The sequence below is a fragment of the Chelonia mydas genome, chromosome 5 (genome assembly GCF_015237465.2).
Source record: "Chelonia mydas isolate rCheMyd1 chromosome 5, rCheMyd1.pri.v2, whole genome shotgun sequence".
Lineage (NCBI taxonomy): Eukaryota > Metazoa > Chordata > Testudines > Cheloniidae > Chelonia > Chelonia mydas.
In genome coordinates this window covers 19,857,151-19,878,978 of record NC_051245.2, presented here as the reverse complement: position 1 = coordinate 19,878,978, position 21,828 = coordinate 19,857,151, and the positions used below count along the sequence as shown (strand labels likewise).

Sequence of the window (21,828 nt, the reverse complement as noted above, 5' to 3'; positions counted from 1 at the left end):
AATCCTTAATTGTGCAAGTAATCACATTGATATCAGATTACTAGAAAGAATAAAGATTATTCATATGAGAATTGATATTTATGATAGAAAGGCCTCTGGGTAACAAAATATTACTGAAATCATGCCTTAACAATCAATCAATCAATCAATCAATCAATAAATACGTGCATGCACACACATATACATACATTCAGATGAAAAAAGGCACATCAAATTTTACAAGCACCTAATTTCCCATCCCACAAGCACAGAGGTCCAGATTCGGCCACCCTTATTTCATGAGTCATTTCATAGTTATATATTTTATCATAATTATTTCAAATGGGATGATTCAAATAGTAAGGGACTACTCAGTGCAAGTAAAAATAGTAGAATCTGGCCTGTGATCATTGAAACAACCCTGCACAAACTACACATATTAAAAAAAGAAACTGAGCAACTCAGAATCTCAAATGGAAGGATGTTGTATATGTACACTACAATGGTGTGTAGACTAAGGGGGAGGAGAGAGCGGACAGAGGAGAGACATTATACGTGAGCAGATGCCACAAGCTTTTTTCCGTCCTCTATCTAGGCTTATATACTGCACTCATCAACACAGAATCCAAGCATTTTGTCTAAGCCAGGGAATCCTGCAAATACAGAAGAAGGCTCCTACTCATGTGAGTAATGTTACTTAAATGCATTTAGCAGGATTGGATCCTAAGTGTTAACCTGAAGTAGTCAGGAATTCCGATTCTACTTAATCGCAGTTGCTCCAAGAGGACATAAGGCAAAAGGTGTCACATCAAATCGACAAATTCTGAAGTATTTAAATCTCTACATGCTAATAGTAAGACCTGGAGATGCACTTACTAGATAATAAGTCGGAGATGCAGGAGACAGATAAATTCTCTAAACTATAGTTTAAGCTGTGAAATATTAGAATATATTTTACCATAATAGTATATTGATGTCTTATGTCTATTTCAAGGAATTGAGATTTTAGTTGTACTGGAGAAGACATATGATTATATGAACCAGAACCCAACCTGCCCATAAAATGATGTCATCAAACTCGTCTTTCTTGCCAGTCAATAAGACCAAGGCCCCACTTCCACTCTGAATGTCTCCACCCTCTTCACTTTTTCCATTGCATCAAGATTTTTATCCTTGACTTCAAGGCCCTGAATATTTCTTCCCCTCTCCAATTTTTGCCCTTTTCTCTTTTCATAGCAATTCTGTCCCTTCTGCTCTGCCAATTACTCTAGCCTTGTTATACGTTATGCTCACTTCTCCCACAAACATCTCCATGATCTCCACTGTAGCATCCCTGTATTTAGTTCATCTCCATGAGCTGACCCTCTCCTCCTTTAAATCCCTTTGGATGACCCACTTCTAACATGATTGCTACAGAAGATTAGCTGGGGGTAATTCGGGATAATCTTTGTATTTTTCATAACTCACACACACACTGTGTTATTAAAACTTTACAGTATCAGTGTTTGAGCAATCACTATCTATTTTCTTTGTTGGTTGTAACTCTTTCCTCTACCCATTCTCACTGCTTTGTCTTTTCAGCATGCATTATTTTATCTTTTTTATAGCATCCAACACATTGTGAGTACTACTGCAAACAAATAAATAATAGCTCCATCTCCAAATTCCTTCCTTGATTCAGACCTTCGATTTGTCTTCACCGTCCATAATTTTGTCTTTATCTTAGATTCAGAATCTCTCACCCCCTCATGCATTCCCCACATTGCTATACTCATCTTATACCACTGTGACCCATAGGCCCCTTAGCAAACAATTCTTTGCAAACAACTCACTACATCAAATACATTGCTTAGAGTATTTGTCAATTAAGGTTAACATGTAAGGTCTCTATTGGAAGCTTGCAACTTATAAGTGCTTATAATCATGGCATGTTATGTCTATGGGTAATAGTTAAAGAATAATGTAACTATGTTGAAGTTTATGCTCATATGGTTTTTAAGTTAAAAGGAATCACCAGGGAGTGATCTTACTCAGTGACTGCCTAGTTCTACAGGAGGGAGTAGCCACGTATCCCTGGTTAGCCAGTGATGTAATGCAAGGTTCAACTGCCTATCATTGCCCCATCACAGAAGAGTCAATGGAAAACTATCAAAGACAACTGCAAACAATCGAACCACTTGGAGGTAAAAAAGGAGCATTATAACAGGCAGGGATCGCCCTGGATATGAATAAAGACAAAAGACTGTTTCAATATAATCAGAGTGGGGAGAAGCACTCTGGATCTTACTGAGCAGAGGTGTTTTTCATTAAAGATTAGATGTTGGTTCCCGTAAAGCCAGCCAGCTCTCCAACAGACTGAACTTTGGGGGGGACACCTACTTTATAAGATAAGAAGGTCACGTAATAAAGTGTAGGCCCTAGTTCACATTTTATTATTTTATTTTGTATTGTAACCATTTGTTTCCTTCACTCTCTCTTGCTTCTTGTGTAATCTCTATTCTTTCTTAAATAAACCTTCTTTTGTTTCATTACAAATGCTGTGTATTATACAGGGGCGGTGGTTTAAGGTAAAACTGGTAAGAGGACCTGGGACTTCTGTGAGTAGCCAGTGTCCGTGGTTGGATATCACAGGGGAATGCTTCAAGAGGACTCAGGGACTGAGGTGCACCTCTTACTAACCTGCAAGGCAAACACAGGGCTGGCATAGTCTGGAGGAGAGTGGCTTGAGTGGCTGAAAGGCTGGTGGTGTTAGGGAGCTAGCACCCAGCTACCACAAGCAAGACTCCCTCACAACTGGAGGCAGAGGCACAGTCCTGCGTACCCAGAGAACCATCACAACCACCTCCACTGACATCCTGATTCCTTCCTTCAACTAGGGTACTTTTTATAAGGCTTCCCTAAGCTCCAGTACCCTAGATCTAACAAAATGCGGCTGCCTGCATTCTCACACGTACAAACATGCCCAACCACATACCTCCATTGTCAAACAGCTCAACTGGCTTGTCATTCATTCAGGATTCATTTCAAAATTGCCTCCTTGTTGATAAACACTCTCCCAGGGCTTGTCCTAGCTTACCACATAGACCTTGTCTCCTCACACTCTCTTCTACTAACCTTTCATTCACCTAGCATACACACCCTGGAAGCAAGTAGGCTGTATCTGCATGGGCTGGTAGAAATATTGGGACCACTGAGCAGAATCTGCTGCTGCAGAGTCTAAGCAATGACACAATCCTGCCCCTTATCCTTTGATTAGACAATGTTAGGCAGTACATTGGGTCATTTAAATGTAGTGGCAGCTGTCACAGATCCTGCCCAATAATTTTAGGCTCCCCTTCCCCCATAATTTGCCAAGGCCAAAACCTCCTCTGTGTAGGCTTCAGGCATGGATGAGGCAGAAGAGCAGCTGGGATCTCAAATACAAAGGATTAGTCTGCATCCCACACCATTCCCATGCCTTTACTGTGAGAGGTCCATCTCCTTGGCTTCTGGTCATAGTGCTCTTTTAGTTCTTCACTGGGGGACCTGTCATGACAATTGGGCCTATAAATTTACCTGAACCATGAGCTCAACTGTAAAAAGTAGGTAAAAGTTAATAAGATGTTACAGTAACCTACACTAACAAAAGTTGGTGGGAAAAGGTACAAAAGGGATACAGAGTAACTGAATTAGGCTAGACAAAAAAGCCAAGTTGATATGATTCAAGGACTGCATTGAAATTATGCTGGTTAAGAACCAGGAGGTGAGAAGCCAGAAGTTAATAAGCCAAAATTGGTATGTTGGATACTAGGCCTAACTGGTGGACAAAATAATGAGGGGATGGCTATTCCATCCACCACTCCATTTTTGGGTCCTTACAAGAAAGAGATTTTCTGGGAAAGTACAAAAGAACAATGTCATAAATATAAAGGGAAGGGTAAACCCCTTTGAAATCCCTCCTGGCCAGGGGAAAGCTCCTCTCACCTGTAAAGGGTTAAGAAGCTAAAGGTAACCTCGCTGGCACCTGACCAAAATGACCAATGAGGAGACAAGATACTTTCAAAAGCTGGGAGGAGGGACAGAAACAAAGGGTCTGTGTGTCTGTCTATATTCTGTCTTTGCCGGGGATAGACCAGGAATGGAGTCTTAGAACTTTTAGTAAGTAATCTAGCTAGGTACGGGTTAGATTATGATTTCTTTAAATGGCTGAGAAAAGAACTGTGCTGAATAGAATAACTATTTCTGTCTGTGTATCTTTTTTGTAACTTAAGGTTTTGCCTAGAGGGGTTCTCTATGTTTTGAATCTAATTACCCTGTAAGGTATCTACCATCCTGATTTTACAGGGGGGATTTCTTTATTTCTATTTACTTCTATTTTTATTAAAAGTCTTCTTGTAAGAAAACTGAATGCTTTTTCATTGTTCTCAGATCCAAGGGTTTGGGTCTGTCGTCACCTATGCAACTTGGTGAGGCTTTTTATCCAACATTTCCCAGGAAAGGGGGGGTGCAAGTGTTGGGAGGATTGTTCATTGTTCTTAAGATCCAAGGGTCTGGGTCTGTAGTCACCTAGGCAAATTGGTGAAGCTTTTTACCAAACCTTATCCAGGAAGTGGGGTGCAAGGTTTTGGGAAGTATTTTTGGGGGAAAGACGTGTCCAAACAGCTCTTCCCCAGTAACCAGTATTAGTTTGGTGGTGGTAGTGGCCAATCCAAGGACAAAGGGTGGAATATTTTGTACCTTGGGGAAGTTTTGACCTAAGCTGGTAAAGATAAGCTTAGGAGGTTTTTCATGCAGGTCCCCACATCTGTACCCTAGAGTTCAGAGTGGGGGAGGAACCTTGACAAACAACAACACCAAAGAACAGAATGAAAGGACCGACGGAGGCTACTAGAGCAAGCTTTACCATCATGGCTGTCAGCCTCCACTGTTTCCTGGGACCCCAAGCCTCAATCAGCCTGATCCTGATCCTCACCAGAACAAACCAGAAATAGAGGGACCTCGATAACAAATTTCCACCACTATACCAGTTCCAGCTGAATCCCTATGAAATCTTAAAAAAAAAAAAAAAATCTATCCGATATCAACACAATCACAGGATTTCAAGCTATGGAAACAACGCTTAGTTATTTAATTCACCATACATCACAGTACCTGCAATAAACAAACACCAGAGGATTAGAGAAGGACGGAGGAACTGGGCTCCATTTCATTGGTTTTGTGAGTTTAAAATAAAGTTACAGGATTGGACTGAACTAAAATATTTTCAGGAGAAATTACTTATTTTAAAGAAAACTAATACAAGTTTTTAAAAGAAATTCTTGCAGTATTTTGCAAACCAGTTTTGAAGACATATTTTGAGAAAGTTTTAAACATGGGTTGTTGTGTAGATGTAAATTTAGTGTTTTTTCACAATGGCATACACACACACCATACATTATTATTTTTAACAATGTTATTGTGATAATATTTATTGTGAATTTTACCTCAAATTGGCAGTTTTACAAGAGAAATCTCTTTTTGATCTGATGGACTGCATATCAATTTAGAAAGTGGACTATGTGCCACACAGACCAAAAGATGTATACTATAAGACAGTCTATAGTATAAATCCCTATCTAGGTCAGTTTAACAAGCTGGGTATTGACCCAGGAGACAGTTTGTGGTCTATTGAGTTCATGATTTCTTAGGGATGTTTAAATCCACAATTTACCTCGATGCTACCCATTCACACTAAGTTTAGATGAGGAAAGTATAAAAATCTAGATGGTCACAGAAAATAATTGTGCCTATATGTAATAAGCAGTATTTCTAAACAAAATAAATAGCTTTTTCCAAAATGTATTTTACAAAATACCCAAAAGTTATTAGTTCATGGTATAAATTTAATGCTGCACAACAAAAATATGCTTTTTGAAAAAAAGGAGAGAAAAAAAGCTGCTGAAGAATACTAGCTTTTCGAGTTTAGAAAAATCTCTGTTTTCCTAACAGATAACGTGTAACTGATTTTTTTCCTCAAATTTGATGAGAATGTCTTATAGGTTAAAAACTTTGTACCTCAAAGCACATCCTGAAAAATGTTTGCCAGCTACAGTCTCCAGGAAAGGGTTCATGCCCAAGATGGTAACAGACTACATAAGTGTAAATAGTGTCACTAAAGAGATCCTTCTAGTCTATGGGTCTAACACTGCAATTAGACACCTGTGGCTGGCCTGTGCCAGCTGAGTCCAGCCCATGGGGCTCAGGCTAAGGAGCTGTTTAATTGTGGAGTAGCCTTCTGAGCTCCGGCTGCAGCCAGGGCAATGGGCCGTTCCCATCTTGCAGGATCCTAGAGCCCGGGCTCCAGCCCTAGCCAGGAAGTCTACATAGCAGTTAAACAACCCCGCAGCCTCAGCCCTGTGAACCCAAGTCAGCGAGTGTCTAACTGCAGTATAGACATACCCTATGTGACTAGGCCTTTCCCCTTCTGAGGCTATATCTACACTACAGGCATGACAGCAGCACAGTTATGGCACTGTAGCTCTCCTCCAATAAACCCATAGTGTAGAGCAGATTACAGTGATGGAAAGGGATTATCCTTTGCGGTAGGAACTCCCTCGAGTGATGGTAGCTAGATCAATAGAAGCATTTTTCTGTTGACTTAGCTGCATCTACAGCAGGTGTTCGGCTGGCCTAATAATGGGGCTCAGGGATGTTCTTTTTCACACCCACGAGTGTTGTAAGTATGTCAACCTAAATTTTGAGGCCTGAGATTACAACCCGAGCCAAGAGAGACTACAAAACCAAGTCAACTCTTGTATACCAGTAATTATAATTTTGGTAGTGTTGGTACAAATGCCAGATTTCAAATTGCTCAAACACAAGGGGGCTTCCTCCCCTAGTTAAATACAGTGGTCATATCTGTATTTTCATGTGTGTTAACAGGTGCAACAAAGCAGAACATAACATACACACCCCCAAAAAATTATTGGATTAAATACATACTTTGCAAGTTGCTTCTCAGCATCAGCACAGAGCTCCAAAAGGCCCATTAATACAGCGGAGACATCCATGTAAGGCTCCCATACTGTAAAACCTCGCCCAATCAGATCAATGGCAGTTCTGCGGATGGTGCTGTGTGGAGGAAGTTTGGGGCTTGGTGGTTGCAGCAGAAGGAATGTCAAAGCTTTACCTACCATACAAAACAGGATAAAAACTAGTACAATAAAAAGAAAACTAATGAATTGATTCTGCTTTGTTATTTTTAAAAAGTTACCATGAATAAGAGTACAGTATGGATATCTACTCATAGAGTACAATACAACATTATTATGCTGTAAAAGCTTCCAGTGGGCAAGTCCCTACACCTGCACAGGTCTCAGTGAAGTCAGTGAAAGGAGAGATGCATAGTGCTGTCTATATCAATTACATTAATTGACCGTAACCTCTATGGTGCAAGGACCATTTTTCTGTTATGTGTTTGTACAGAGCCTAGCACAATCAGACCCTGACCATGATAGCTAAGTGTTACTGCAATAAAAAGAATTATTACAAATACTAAATATTATATCAAATCTTTTGCGGGATCAGGGCCCTATTTAATATAGGATCTTTCCAGTAAATGGTATGTCAACCCTCTAGCGAATTAAATAGTACAATAACAGATTTAAATAAATAGCAGGTGAGAGAATGAGAGGAAAAAGCGTACCAAGGAAAAATATGTTCTAAAATGAGACAGAAAGATACAGGAAACTTTTTCTAGCTAAAAGGAATGGCAGCGGGGAAGGCTTTTCCACCAACACTTGTGAGACTAGAAGCCCAGACAAAATGCTTACCAAAAAGTCCTACAGAATTCAACAAAAAAAGTGATAACCCTTCTATAGGATTTTTGCACCATCCTGTAAAATTTAATGAAGAATGATGTGCCTAATATAAACTCTTTAGGATGGATAAACTATAGGAAGGCAATAATTCTCTATTAGAGTCTATACTAATATTTATAGACTATTGATTCCATCCATATTGTATTCTTTCTGTAGGACTATTCGTAGCAGGGCCAGCTGCTTCCTGCATGCCCTCTTGTGGCCTGGGGTCATGCTGCAGCATCCGGCCTCAGTTTCCCATCTTTGATAACCAAATAACTTCATGAAAGCTCTCTTCTCTCAATAATACCTCTCCTCGGGGCTGGTTTATTATTATAACCTAGTGCAAAATAGTGCATAACAAAAGTCCAACCTAAAATTGGACTAAAACAGTGTGTTAATTTGCATTAATTTGATTTCATGCAAACCTGACAGCAAAACCACTGATAAGTTTAACCATGTTAAGGGAGTTAGTGTCTTTGCAGTTGCTTATTATCCTTCCTGAACTTGGGGAAACATGTACCTAGGTCAGAAACTGCAGCCATTTTATGGCAAGAAGTTGAACATCTACATACATTTATCTACAGATTTTATTTTCCAACTAGAAGTCTGCATGCACTATAACTGCACTGAAACCAAATAAAATAATGTATTATGAGTAGAGATAGGTGGCATTCTGCCAAAAATATATTGTAAATAAGTTTCAGATGTATAGCCTGGACTGCATGTATATCCTTCCTTTAAATCTCATATAGTATAAGGATTTGGGTTTATGTAATGTAGAAGGTTAGCAGTAATGAGGTGACTCAGGCTGCTACATGAGATTGAATCCCATCTCATCAAAAGCTACTATTCTTTCTCACTGATGGTCAGTAAGTTAAATCATCACAACATCATGGCACTGTTGGCTTGAGTAAATTGATAGGGATAATCTGTTGGCTTTGATAAATTTATAGGGATAATCTAGTTATCAGTTAAAAATATTTGTCTTTCTTTATACCTGAAATGTGCTGAACTGACCCTAAAATATCCAAATGACTTTTTAACAGGGACATCACTAAATTTATTGGGCCTAAAGAGTGACATGTTACAACATTTGTCCCAACAGTATTGTGGCTCAATTTTAAAAAAAACAGATGTATAACTTAAAGCAAGCATATCAATATATATTTTATCTCACCTACTCTTTAGTGAGATCATGTGAGTATCTGCACGTAACCCCTCTCTCCCCCCCGTCCTGTTTAAAAATGTTTGGATAAATTTAGTACTCATGAATGGTGCTGGAGTAGTTCTCGGTCCACATAGCAAATACAGCATCATTGAAGGCAGCACAAGTTTTCCCACATCACCTTACTAATGTCCCTCTACCTTTTGCTGGGATAAAATGCTGTTCTGTTTCCATTCATACTTGAAACTCTCTGCTGAGTCTACTGAAAAGGATGTCAACTGTGAATGTATTTTTGTGATGTGGATATCTGTCCACTAAGAACTGGACTGAGACCAGTATTGCACGTTAAAACAGACACTGAACAGCCATCAGATGGTAATGGCCTTAAGGTACCACAACCTGGAACAAATGTGAACCAATGTGACTAGAGCTTAAAAGGTTTTATATTCCATTAAGAATGCCATAATCCATAATCTGTCCCATCTCTACCTCTTGATTGTTGAAATAGCATGAGTGGCAGTAATGTTTGTGTGAAGAATATACATATTCTGAACTAGGTGATCCATTGATCTGAATCATCGGGCAATTTCTATGCTCATATTGCATCCTAAATATACATTTTTCAGTGGAGAATACCCCACTGTTAATTTTCAAACCAAATAGTCCTGAAAATATGATTTTACTGGGCCACAAGATCACCAATTAAAAATTGTATTTCTGTGCGACAAATTTCTAACTACTGTTTTTAAAAAGCCCTTAAAATTACTAGGACTAAAAGAGACTACAGGGTATTTTTAACAGGCTGGATTTCACAGCACTGTGTGCATAGTCAATTATTTCATTTCCCCATGTAGTCAATAAGCAAGGGAGAGATAACTGAAAAGCTCTAATAAACATTAATAGGAAGGAGAAAAAGATTTATAAAACCTGTAAATATTTTTGGAGGGTGCTTTATTAGAAGCAAGACTTTTAATTAAACAATTAAAAAAATTAAAATTGACATCATCTTTTTAAATGATCACAACACTATGTAAAGCACATTATGCTCTAGCCACGTAGATGTTGTAGCTTTCAACATTCCAGTCAAACACTTTTGCAGCCTAACCACAACCTACTGTAAGTCAAATTGTATATTGATTTTTGGTCAGAATTGTGGCTAGAGTTGGTAGAATTTTTTATGATTTTTTCAGACTTATTTTTACTGTTTTTCAACCAGCTGATAGAGGTGGCTGAAGCATTTTTTTGGGGAAAAAATTTTCCAACAGGCTTTAATTGTGTCCATCTCATCAGTATATACGTTCTATCCTTTACTTAAAAGATCCCTTATGACATCATCTGAAGAATCAGTAGAGGGAGGCTTTCAATCTAAGTGAACAGTGCTGTCTGGGGATGTAACTTTACTGAATAATGTTGCAAAAATGGAGTAGTTTCCTAAGTGTAATGGTGTATTCCACCAGCATTTCCCTTAAACTTAATCCCATCATGACTATTACTCACAGGCAGCACTTGATTTACTTTGATTAAAAGCTGCTGCTGTCTGCTCCTCAGGTGATGTCAGAAAGCCGCACTGGCCTTCTCTCCACATTGAGACTTCTATAGCCAGCTTCCTCACATGAAGCAAAAAAGAGAAACATGCAAGTGGGAAATTTCTTGAGAGTCTGATAAACGGAGGCAGTGAGCTCAGGAAACTTGCTCACTTGTCCTAGGCATCTCACAGCAGTGCGTTAGAAAGTGAAATGACAGAAAAGGAAGAATCCGCAATAGTCAAATGAAAATTCTTTGCCTGCCTTGAGCTGCACAGATGGTGGCTGCTGCTATAAGTGAGTGATTTAGGAACCATATACACAATGAATAGCTCTACCGCAAAAGTAGATCTGGGCATCAGAGTAGCCTCTTCTCTCCCTTTCAGGAATGGACAGAAGCCCCGCGAAAACGTCTCATACTGAAACTTCCCCAGTGCAATAAGCATGACAATAAACAACATGCTGAATAGCCGACAAAGGAAAATTACTTATGATCCATCCATAACATTCTTTTTCTGCACGTGCCATCTGGTAGTACGTAACACTCACTTCCAAAATGCTGCTAACTGCACCAGTCTACTGTACTAAATGAAAGAACCAAATAGAGACTGAGGAACACTTGGATATATCGCTAAAGTTGGTTTATCTTAAAGTATTACAAATATTTCACAAAACAGGAATGTCCTGAATACACATGAAGAAACAGCTACCAATTACCTACCAATGTCAGAGGCTGAACAGTAGACTGAGGAAAAGAGGGTCACATTAAAATAATGCTACGTTAATTAATAGCTCAATTACAATGACAACCCTTTGAGATTACATATTATATGCACTTTAAAACTAAATGAATTTCTGATGATTTATGTTATTACAATGAATGCCAAATGAATTAATAATGTGTTACCAAGTGAATGAAGTCCTTCCCCGAGTCAAGCAGGTCACAGAACACAAGTGGCATGGTGCCATATTGTATTCTTCTCTCTCTGTTTCAAGTGATTTACTTTAATAAAAAGGAATTCAAGTATAACAAAATATCTTACTTGTAAGACAGGGAAAATAACTATTTGCAATGGCTGTCACTCGATGTTAATACAAATCTATACATGTAGTTTTGGGGGGCTTTTTTGTTTTTAAATTTCTACCTTGTGTGACATTTTATTAAAAAGAGTGAAGAAGCAGAAAAAGTTTCATTAAGGGCCAAATTCTGGCTGCCAAATGAACATAGGAGCCTGTCAGAAAAGTCTAAGGTAAAGGAGAGCTGGGTAAAAGTTTTCCACCCCAATTCTGGGTCACCATAAAACCCACCAAAACCGACCATTTGCAGGGCCGTAAATGATAGCAGAAGGCAGCTCAAGGCCTATGTATTAGAAGGTGTGTTCTACTATTTTGAGAGCATCAGTCACCCGACTCAGCCACAGTAACTATGCTGGGGAGTTTGCCCAAAGAGTGTAAATATCCTGCATGGTTGAACTACATAACCTGCAGGGCTCTAGTGTGCGATTGCACAGGGAAAATTTGGAGTGGAACAGGAGCAGAAAAGTGGAGAAGAAAGGGCAGAGCCGTGGGGCAGAGGTCACTGCCCCTAGAAAACATGGATGTTAGAGCTACTGGAGACACTATAGCCACAGGGATTTAGCAGCAAATACAGAGAGCATGCATTTACATTTGCATTTAAACATCCACAGCTGGCCCGTGCCAGCTGACTCGGACTCGTGAGACTCAGGCTAGGAGCTGTTTAATTGCGATATTGTAGAAGTTCAGGTTCAGTCTTTGGGACACTGCAACTGGGGAGGGACCCAGAGCTCAGGCACCAGCCCAAGCCCAAATATCTACCTGTTAGCCCAAACCCTGCAAGCCCAAGTCAGCTGACTAGGGCCAGCTGCAAGTTTCTCTATAGCCTAGGAGCAGCATTCTTGGTCCCAAGATACTCTTCAGTGCACACCCCAAATGCAAGCTGTGCGCTTAAAGAAGGCATTGCCTGAAATTTACAAGAAGAGACTTCACTATAAAATTTCACACCCCCACTGGTGTCTCTCAGTAACTTAATATTTGATTACGGCACATAAATGAAAGACATTTTAAACTGAGAATCCATGTACAAAAAAGAATATTGTGCAGTTTTACTTAGCCCCACTTTTGTGAACTCATCCTACATTGATCTCTTCACTGGCAATCTCACACATTCACACACTTCATTCAGACCCCAATGTATTGCATTTATCTGATTTTGACTGTTGGCTATTTGGAGCAGGATCCCTGCAATTTTATGTTTTGTGAAACACCAAGTACACTTAAGACACTACAGATAATACAATAACTTCAGATTTTCTTTGAGATTTGCTGCATTGCAGTTAACAGCTAAATGCAACTACTAATAGTGACTGCCTGACTACAGAGTCTTTTGATCAAAGAATACTACGACACCATCATCAGTTTCTACTGTTTAATGGAAAGTAACTTTTTCACCTTTCTTTTCTGTCTTTTAAAAATGACAATTTCCACAGTATGCATCTGATGAAGTGAGCTGTAGCTCACGAAAGCTTATGCTCAAATAAATTGGTTAGTCTCTAAGGTGCCACAAGTACTCCTTTTCTTTTTGCGAATACAGACTAACACGGCTGTTACTCTGAAACCTAGAAAAAAGATAATGATCCAGCCAAGAGCCCAGCCTATTAAAAGCCAAGTCCAGATTCTGCATGCTCAATCATTATAATTATGAATTTTATTTTAAATAGTATCTATTAAAATAATTAACTAGTAACTGTTTATAAAATGTGAATGACAGCTAAAAAGAGTAAAATTCCAAGATAAATGTAATTTATCATTATTGCTGTGCAATTATACATTACCTCTTCTAATAACATTACTTTAGATAGTTATAGTGGTAGAGATAAAATATTGATTTTTATTGGTTTTTCTCTAGGCAGTTCTTAAAACTAGACTTCTCCAAGTTGCTTATTTTTATTTATTGAACAAACTGCTCGCCATATTTAGCAGTTTAGAGCAGCGACCAACTGACATGCCTTCTTACGTTAATCTGTGAATATGCAATCAAAGAAGAGTAGTAACTGTTGCTTCCTGATATACACATTAAGCTCTGAAGTATGTGCTTTAGTTTACTTTAATTTTATTTCCTAAACATGGAGTTTTATTAAAAAAAAGTGCCATATGCAACAAACATTAGCACATTGATCAATGCATGCTTCCTTTAGAAAAATACTCTAAATATTTCTCTTGTCAACATTTATTTTGTTTAAATTGAGCTACAGGAAAAAAAGATGAACTAAACAAAAGTCACTCTGCTGCCAGTTTCTCAGTCTGGACATCTTTGTTTAAGGTTTGACTTGGCTTAAATGAACGAATTAATATTGACAAAAACATCAACTAAGCTAATGAGTTGTTAGTTAAGGCAATAAACATGTCACATTAGAGTCAGCGCAGTAAAGAGGTAATTAGCCCTGGAAAAGCTCCGCTGATTGGATCTGTTGAGATCCTTTGCTCTTAACCTTTGAGTCCATTATCTAGTGCAGGACAAGTAGTGGCTATGCTAATGTGAATTCGCCAATACACATCAGCATTGCTACAGTAGCCAAAGACTGCATTAGCAAGTCTGTGCTGATGCTGGTGTCTTGCTATTTATTAAATGTCTATTAACAAATATGCTAACTCCAAAAATGATACAAACCTAGCTGTACGGAAAACTGTGCAATATGAAAAGTATTAGAACATATTTAAATGTAATTCTAAGATGACCTAGTGGCATGGTAACATTATACAGATTGCAATAAGTTTTGGAGTTGACTAGAGTTTTTGCTCCACATTCCAGAAAACATAATATACTCAACTGTAAATTGATGCTGCAATGTATCATGCAGTTCCCCCCTCTTTTGCTAGTAATTAGCACACTCTTTAAAAAAAAAAAAATCTGTCTTGGCAAGATGGGAATAATAATGACCAACATATGTCAGTGATTACAAAAAGTAATTAAGAAATAAACTTCATGAACAAAGCCTTCAGTAAAAATACTCAAGCTACTTTTATTGAACAATATTATTTCAGGCAGTAATTTAGAATGTGATTTAGTAAAGGACTCTCCTATATCTTTTACATAAAAACGTGATTTTGTGCCTGATATTTTATTTAAAAGCTGCAAACAGACGGTGATATAGAAACAAGTACATTAAGTGGATATCAGTAATTTTGTGACTGGAAGTAGCTGACCATCCTTTTTAGTTTAGAAGAAAGTTTTTCATTGATCATGTTTCTCCATCTTCAATTTGGCTTTGCTTTCCCCTTCATGGAAATGTCTAGTGGGGCGGAGGGGAGACTGGGTGGGGGAGGGGAGATGAGCAGACAGGACGTTGAACTTAACATAGGATAGACACAGTAAAGTTGTCAGCAAAAAGTTCCAGTCTTGATGATTTTGTATCCTTTTTCAGATCTTGCACAATTATTTCTCTGCATGCACACTGGGAATGTCACAGGGAGTGATGGGTAATGAAGGAAAAGAGAAGCTTAAAAACCAGAAAGAAATCAGAACAGTTGGCTCCAAGCCAAACAGAGAGCGACCATGAGTAAGTAAACAAATTTTAACAGTAAATTAAAACGTTACCTCTTTAAAACTTAAGTTGAATTTGTGACTGGGCAACTGTAACTTGCATCACTAGAATATGCACAAATATTTCCATGGTGTTGTTAATAATTGTGACAAAGCAGGACTGTTCTTAATGTTTCCTCTGAATATTGCAGGGGTGCCTCAGTTTCCCCTATGCAGTTGTTAAGTATCTAGGTGGTGGGTTAAGGGTGTTTGATCATTGCAGAGCCCTAGAGGGCAGGTGTGTGCAGGGGTCTGGACACAGAGAATGGCCAACATCCTGTTTCCTGACAACTGGTGGCCTGGGCCCTTCCCCCCTGCAAGGTGAGAGCTAAAGGGTTGGAGAACAAAGGAATCAGGTGACCTCCTGGCCCAGGAAAGGAGAGGCAGGAGAGAGTTTCAGTTTGGGGCTGGCTGGGGACGTGGAGTGAAGTGCAGACGTGGCTGTCTGGCTCACTGCCCCTCAAAATGGACCCAGCTGAGAGGTCCTGTTCTCTGCACCTACAAGCTCTGTTTTAGACCATGTTCCTGTCGTCTACTAAAACTTCTGTTTTACTGGCTGGCTGAGAGTCACGTCTGGCTGTGAAGTTGGGGTGCAGGACCCTCTGGCTTCCCCAGGAGCCCGCCTGGGCGGACTCGCTGTGGGAAGCGCACAGAAGGGCAGAGGATGCTGAATGCTCCGAGGTCAGACCCAGGAAGGTGGAAGCCGTGTGAGCTGTGTGTCCTGAAGACAGTCTGCTCACAGAAAGGAGACTTCCCCAGAGTCCTGACTGGCTTCGTAGGGAGCAGTTCCAGAGCATCGCCCGGGGACTCCGTGACAATAATACTTTGCACTTCACTAGTGCCTTTCATTTTTAGGATCTCTGTGTGCTTTACAAACAACTTTGGACAATAAGTATTGTTATTCCCATATTGCAGATGGGGAAGCAGGTTAAATGACATGCCCAGCGTCATGCAGAAAATCAATGGCAAAGACATGAAATAAACACTGATCTTTGTTTCTTAAGGCTGGTCTACACTAAAGCTCTAAGTTGACCTAAGTTACAGTACTTCAATTACGTAAGTTATGTAACTGAAGTCGACATAACTTAGGTAGACTTACAACGGTATCTACACTGTGCTGTATCGAGGGGAGATGCTCTCCCATTGACTTACCTTCCGCCTTTTGGGGCGGTGGAGTATAGACGTTGATGGAAGAGCGCTCTGCCATCCACTTAGCTTGTCTTCACCAGACCTGCTAAATCAACATCGCTGCATTGATCGCAGCAGTGCCAATTTAGCCAAGTACAGACAAGCCTTCAGTCTTATGCTTTAGCCACTAGATCAAGCTCTCACTAAACAAACATGAAAGACATCAGCCATGCATGTTAACTTGTTTCACCTCTTTTTTTCCAGTATTTATAGTGACTACTCCCCTCCTCTCTATATTTTGTATAGCTTTCTGGGAGAATGAGGAACAGCGGTTAGAGCAAAGCAAAATCTCTCTGCGTGAAATTCATTCCCCACATGCTGCAAAACCAAATGGATGTTGAGATGTTATGATGATGAGGGAATCAAATTTGTAGACAACTAGCTAGATGCAAGACCTATCCCAAGAAGAAGAGGGGTGCAAGGCCATCTCAATGCAGAGAATTTCAGCTATGTGCATCAGTCTACTCATCTATTAAGTGGGTAGAAGATGACTTTCCTCTCTCGTGCGGCGGAATTGTTAGGCCTAAATTAATGGTTTGTCAAGTGCTCCAGGCCTGAAGATCCTCCAGCGAAATAATTATACTAAGTATAATCTTTGTAACTTTGTTTACTGACAACTTATCTCTGTTTTTCTGGAACTTCCTTCAAGTCTAGTAGTAATTTCTTTCAGACATTGACGCTGATTTTCCACAACTAAGTTTGTGACGACCTAGACTCTTCTCTTTTGACCTATGCCGATGAGTGTTATGCACCATTCTCACGAAAAGATAGGAAGGCAGCAACTTTTAGGGAATCACAAATAGCAGTGACAAGATTTCAAAATTGTGTGTGTGTGATCTTCTTTTCTTTTTTACAAACATGCTTGTACTTTACACTAAGTGTATGTCAGCACAGCAAAAGCTGCGCATAGGCTCGTCTATATGAGCTAGCTCAAACCCAGCTGGTAGCAGCAGCAGCAGAGAATACAGCACAGCGCTGGCCTCAGTGGGGGTAGTACAGGTCTGGCATAGACCCTGGGTCCATCCTCGGCTCACTAGCCCACTCTGAAGCCTATGCAGTGCTGTCTTCACTGCTACTGTTACCCACACTCGACGGTTTCAAGCTAGCTCGGGTAGGCTAGCCTAGGCACAACTTTGGCTGTGCAGACATACCTTTAGAAGGTAGTGTGGCTGTCATGTGTGGTCAACAAACTCCTGTGACCGACAGAACGATTAAGGGTACTTTGTGTTCAGAATAAAATTCAGTCTGGAATTAAGATGGGAGTTGCTCCTAAATAGGAATAGAAAAACAAAATATCTTAAAATGATCCACAATGTCTATACTCGAACTCCATATCAAATGACAAATCATCACCAATGCTGGTCTGTAGACACATTGTATATTTTGGATGCTTTTATTAAATGCTGTCTCATTAACTTGGAAGATCCTCAGGTAGAAAAACAGATGAATAAATAACTTCAAAAAGCCTGAATTACTGTGTACTGTACTATTATCTGTATCTGCTGTGTTTATATGAGCACTGCACAGGCCAAGTGTGCAAAGAATTATACTGCATTTTCATATCTCTGCTTAATCATTTTGTGCCATGTTTCATTCATTATACAGTGATTCAAAATTAATTCCTCTTAATGTTTTAGATAAACTAAATTTGGTTTCAGTCAGGGCCAGATTCGCACCTACCTGCCACACTGACGTGTGGGGAACAATAGGACATTTACTGTACAGTAAATCAATAAGTACTATCTAGCTCAGTCTGAGTAATTTCAAAAGGGACAGGAAGCAATTAGCAGTCTCCTGGCTTATTGGTCAGACCACAGTTGTAATATTTTTGACTCCTGCTCTTCTTTCACTTATGAATATATATAGCCCATTCTATCACAGATGGCACAGAAGGTTTAATGCATCTCTAGAAAACAATCTTTGCTTATTTTGTCATTATCACCTAATATTTTAAATGTAAATATAACAGAATTGAGAAAAATGTAGAATATTATTTTCTTCGTGAAATTAATAACAAAGCAATTTTTTTTACTTTTTATTATTTGATTAATGACTGATTAAAAAGTATTTTAAATTAATTAAGTTAGTAGTTGTTGCTGTATCTAGTCTAGATGCATAGGAGTACAATTTAAAATTGTCGGAAGTGTGTATTTTAAAGAAGGCCTTCACAATTCACTTTTTTCTATTTCCATGCAATTTTAAGGACAAAGGTTGTTTTTAAAACTGTTAAAATCTTAATACTCTGATGGTTTTGGAGCAATGAAGATTAACTATTATGAAAAATATATTGATAGCATCCTATCAAACCTATTCTGCCTTCATATCCTATACAATACTACTGGTTTCAGCTGGCTTTCCTGGGGTACAAGTGAACACAAAATTTGCGATGCAGTTTATAGCAACCTCTTATGAGCTTGAAAATTAAATGTTTCTTTATTAAATACTTTCCCCCTATGAAATATACAATTTGGTCTTTTATTGTAGGACTGCTAGAAGTTGTTACTATTTGAACATGGAAAGCCCAACATTTACTCTTTAGTTTACCCGTTGTCAAAATGCACATCTATGTTTTAAATACGTGTCTTAGCAGAACATATATATTTGAGTACAAAATGTGACAATCCATTTTGAAGAGTTAAGACAGCAGAGAAATATTATTTGATCTCAGCAAAGTAAGACCTTCCCTCCTATTAACGGTTATATCAAACCGCTCAGGTTAAACAAAAGTGTCTCAGTGCAAAACAGCTAATCCTAGAGGTAACAAATTGACAGTATTTTCTATGAAGTAATAAACTGATGTACTGCTTTGTAAATTAGATCCATGAAGGGTTAGGGTCTATATGAACGACTTCACAAATTATATTAAAATCAGCTAAGATGTTATTTTAAAAAATCCACAGAGAGAAAGACAAAGAGAGAAAGAAGAAAAAATATTTAAAACAGTTGGTTTGCCAGTCTTTTCTGTCTAACTCTGGCCTAGTTAAACTGACCTAACAATGCTATTTTTCTTCCTCTCAAAATCCGCAGTGGGTGAATCAAATGTGAAAGCAAGATCAATTCTATTCCAAGACAGTAAATGAGCTTTAGATCAGACTTGTTTCAATTTATGGAGAGAACCCAAATATAGCAGCTTAAGTGCATTCTTACTCTGACTATGAAAATATATTATACTGCTATGGAAACAGTAAACAATCATTTTTTTCTCAAATTTGTTTATAATCTAGCAAGGAGGAGAAAAATCAATATGTCTGTTCTTAACTGTGGTTCAAATTTTACACTTTCCTTTCCAATTGTTAAAATTAATTTTAGAACACTATTAAACTATATTATTTAACTTTTAAAGTAGTACTTAAATGTCATTACTGTAAAACTTGATAGTTTTTGTAACAATAAACATCATATATACAGTTTATTTTATGGAAGCTGACTGTTCTTTATATTAAATATTTGGTCAAGCTGTTTTAATGGGTCAATCTCACAAACCTTTTATATTACAAATGATATCTGCTAATAAGGTTTTAAATCTCTTTGAACCAGAGTGAGAGAACCCCTATTCATATTAGTGGAGGTTGCTCACTTGAGTAGCCCCATTAAAACTAACGAGAGTAACTAGTTTACAACTTGGAACTCTCTAAAGCGTGTGTATGTCTGACATTTAAAAGCAGCAATATTGAACAGGGAACTCTTAAGTTATTCTGGATCAACAGCAGTTGCTTTAGCTGCATAAAACCCAAGTAAGAAATGGTTACTTACTGTAACTGTGGTTTTTTGAGATGTGATGGAAATGTGTATTCCACTTAGATGTGAGCTGGAGAATTTTGCTTAGCAGTACCCTTGGAAGGGCAGCACTAGTGCCTTGCGGCCACAGCCCCTACCATGGCTATATAAGGCAGCTCCGCCCCAACCCCCCTCAGTTCAATTGCACCGAATGGGGATGGATGGTGGGTTGTAGAATACATGTCTGCATCACATCTCGAAGAACCACAGTTACAGTTAGTAACCATTTCTTCTTTGTTGAGTTGATGCAGCCCTGTATTTCATTTGGTGACTCATAAGCAGTACCCGCTAGGAGGTGGGACTCAGACTACCTAAAGAAGGATTGCAGGATGGCCATACCAAGGCTTGCATCCACCCTGGAAGATGCAGTAATGGCATAATGGTTCGAAAACGTACGTATGGACACCATGTAGCAGTCCTGTAAATATCCAATATTGAGACATCACCGAAGAACGGTATTGACATTGCTTGCGTTCTCGTAGAATGAGCTCACACCCACTGAGGAGGCATAGTCGAAGCTATTTCATATGCAGTCTCGATACAGGATGTTATCTGTATAGAGACCATTTGCACCTTCATACAATCTGCACATGATACAAACAGGTGAGGTGAAGCATAGAATGGTTTAGTCCTGTCCAGACAGAAGGCTAGACATCGCCTGACATCTAATGTTGGTGATGCTGCTCCTCAGGAGATGAATGCAACTTCTAAAAGAACACAGGTAAATATACCACCTGCTTCAAATGAAACTGAGAAACTCGTTTAGGAAAAAAAATTGTCGTAAAGTTATTTTGTCCTTAGAGAATTGTGTATAAGGAGGCTCTGCCATCAGAGCTTGCAACAAACCCACGCTCCTGGTGGATGTTATTGCTACCAGAAACGCAATCTTCTGACATAAAATCAGAAAGGAACAAGATGCCAGAGGCTCAAATGGAGGTCCCATTAAAACTGCTAGGACTGTGTTAAGGTCCTACAGTGGAACTGGCTCTTGGACCAGAGGATGGAGCATGGGCAGCGGGTATCTTAGGCTGGGGGAAGCTGTGCCCCCCCCAAACAGCCAGGCATGGTCCCACCCAAGCTCCGCCCCCACGTTGCCCCCTCCCGCTTCTGCTTGGTGTGGCTCCAGTCTCCCTGTGGGGTGGCCCCAGCTCGGGCCATGCCACATTCCCTCCTGGTGCTCCAGGGCTGGGGCCGCACCATCCGCCCTCCCAGCGCTGGGGAGGCGCCACCCGCCCTTCTAGTGCTCTATGGCTGGGGGTGCTGTGACTGCGCAGCCTGCTCTCCTGTCGCTCCGGGGTTAGGGGTGCTGGGGGACGCACTGCCGCCCCTCTGGTGCTCTGAGGCTGGGGGCGCTGTGGCCGCGCCGCCCACTCTCCCGTTGCTCTGGGGCTGGGGGAAGGCGAGTAGAGGCTGAGGACGCTCCGGGGCTGGGGGTACTAGCCTGGGACAGGTGCTGGCGGCTGCGGTGGCGGGGGGCGGGGGAACTCTTGGCTCCAGAGGGTGTGTGGAAGGGGCAGGGCTGTGGGCTAGTCTTTCCCAGCCGGCAGCTCACATGCTGCCCATGGGATGGAGACAAAGAAGCCCTTTTAAGAATCTTGGTACTGTGGCCGTGGAGAACCCTGATTTTCCCTGAATAGGGGTATGAAACACCAGTATCACCACCAGATGTACTCTTCATGAGCTAAGTGCATGGCCCAACAAGTGAAGATGCAGAAAGTACTCCAAGATGTCCTGAACAGAAGTCAGCACTAACTGAATTCTGTGGGCCAACCACGA

The 21,828-nt window shown here is 39.8% G+C and overlaps 1 protein-coding gene across 6 annotated transcripts in view; it reads right to left on the bottom strand.

The window, feature by feature from the left end:
• Window positions 1-21,828, bottom strand: part of WDR7 (WD repeat domain 7) — a 346,125-nt gene that overhangs the window by 85,916 nt on the left and 238,381 nt on the right. For all 6 annotated transcript variants that reach the window (XM_007055311.4, XM_043547548.1, XM_043547547.1 and 3 more), the window contains one exon: window positions 6,940-7,126. In XM_007055311.4, the coding sequence (XP_007055373.2) occupies window positions 6,940-7,126 (187 nt within the window). The remainder of the gene's footprint in view (window positions 1-6,939; window positions 7,127-21,828) is intronic.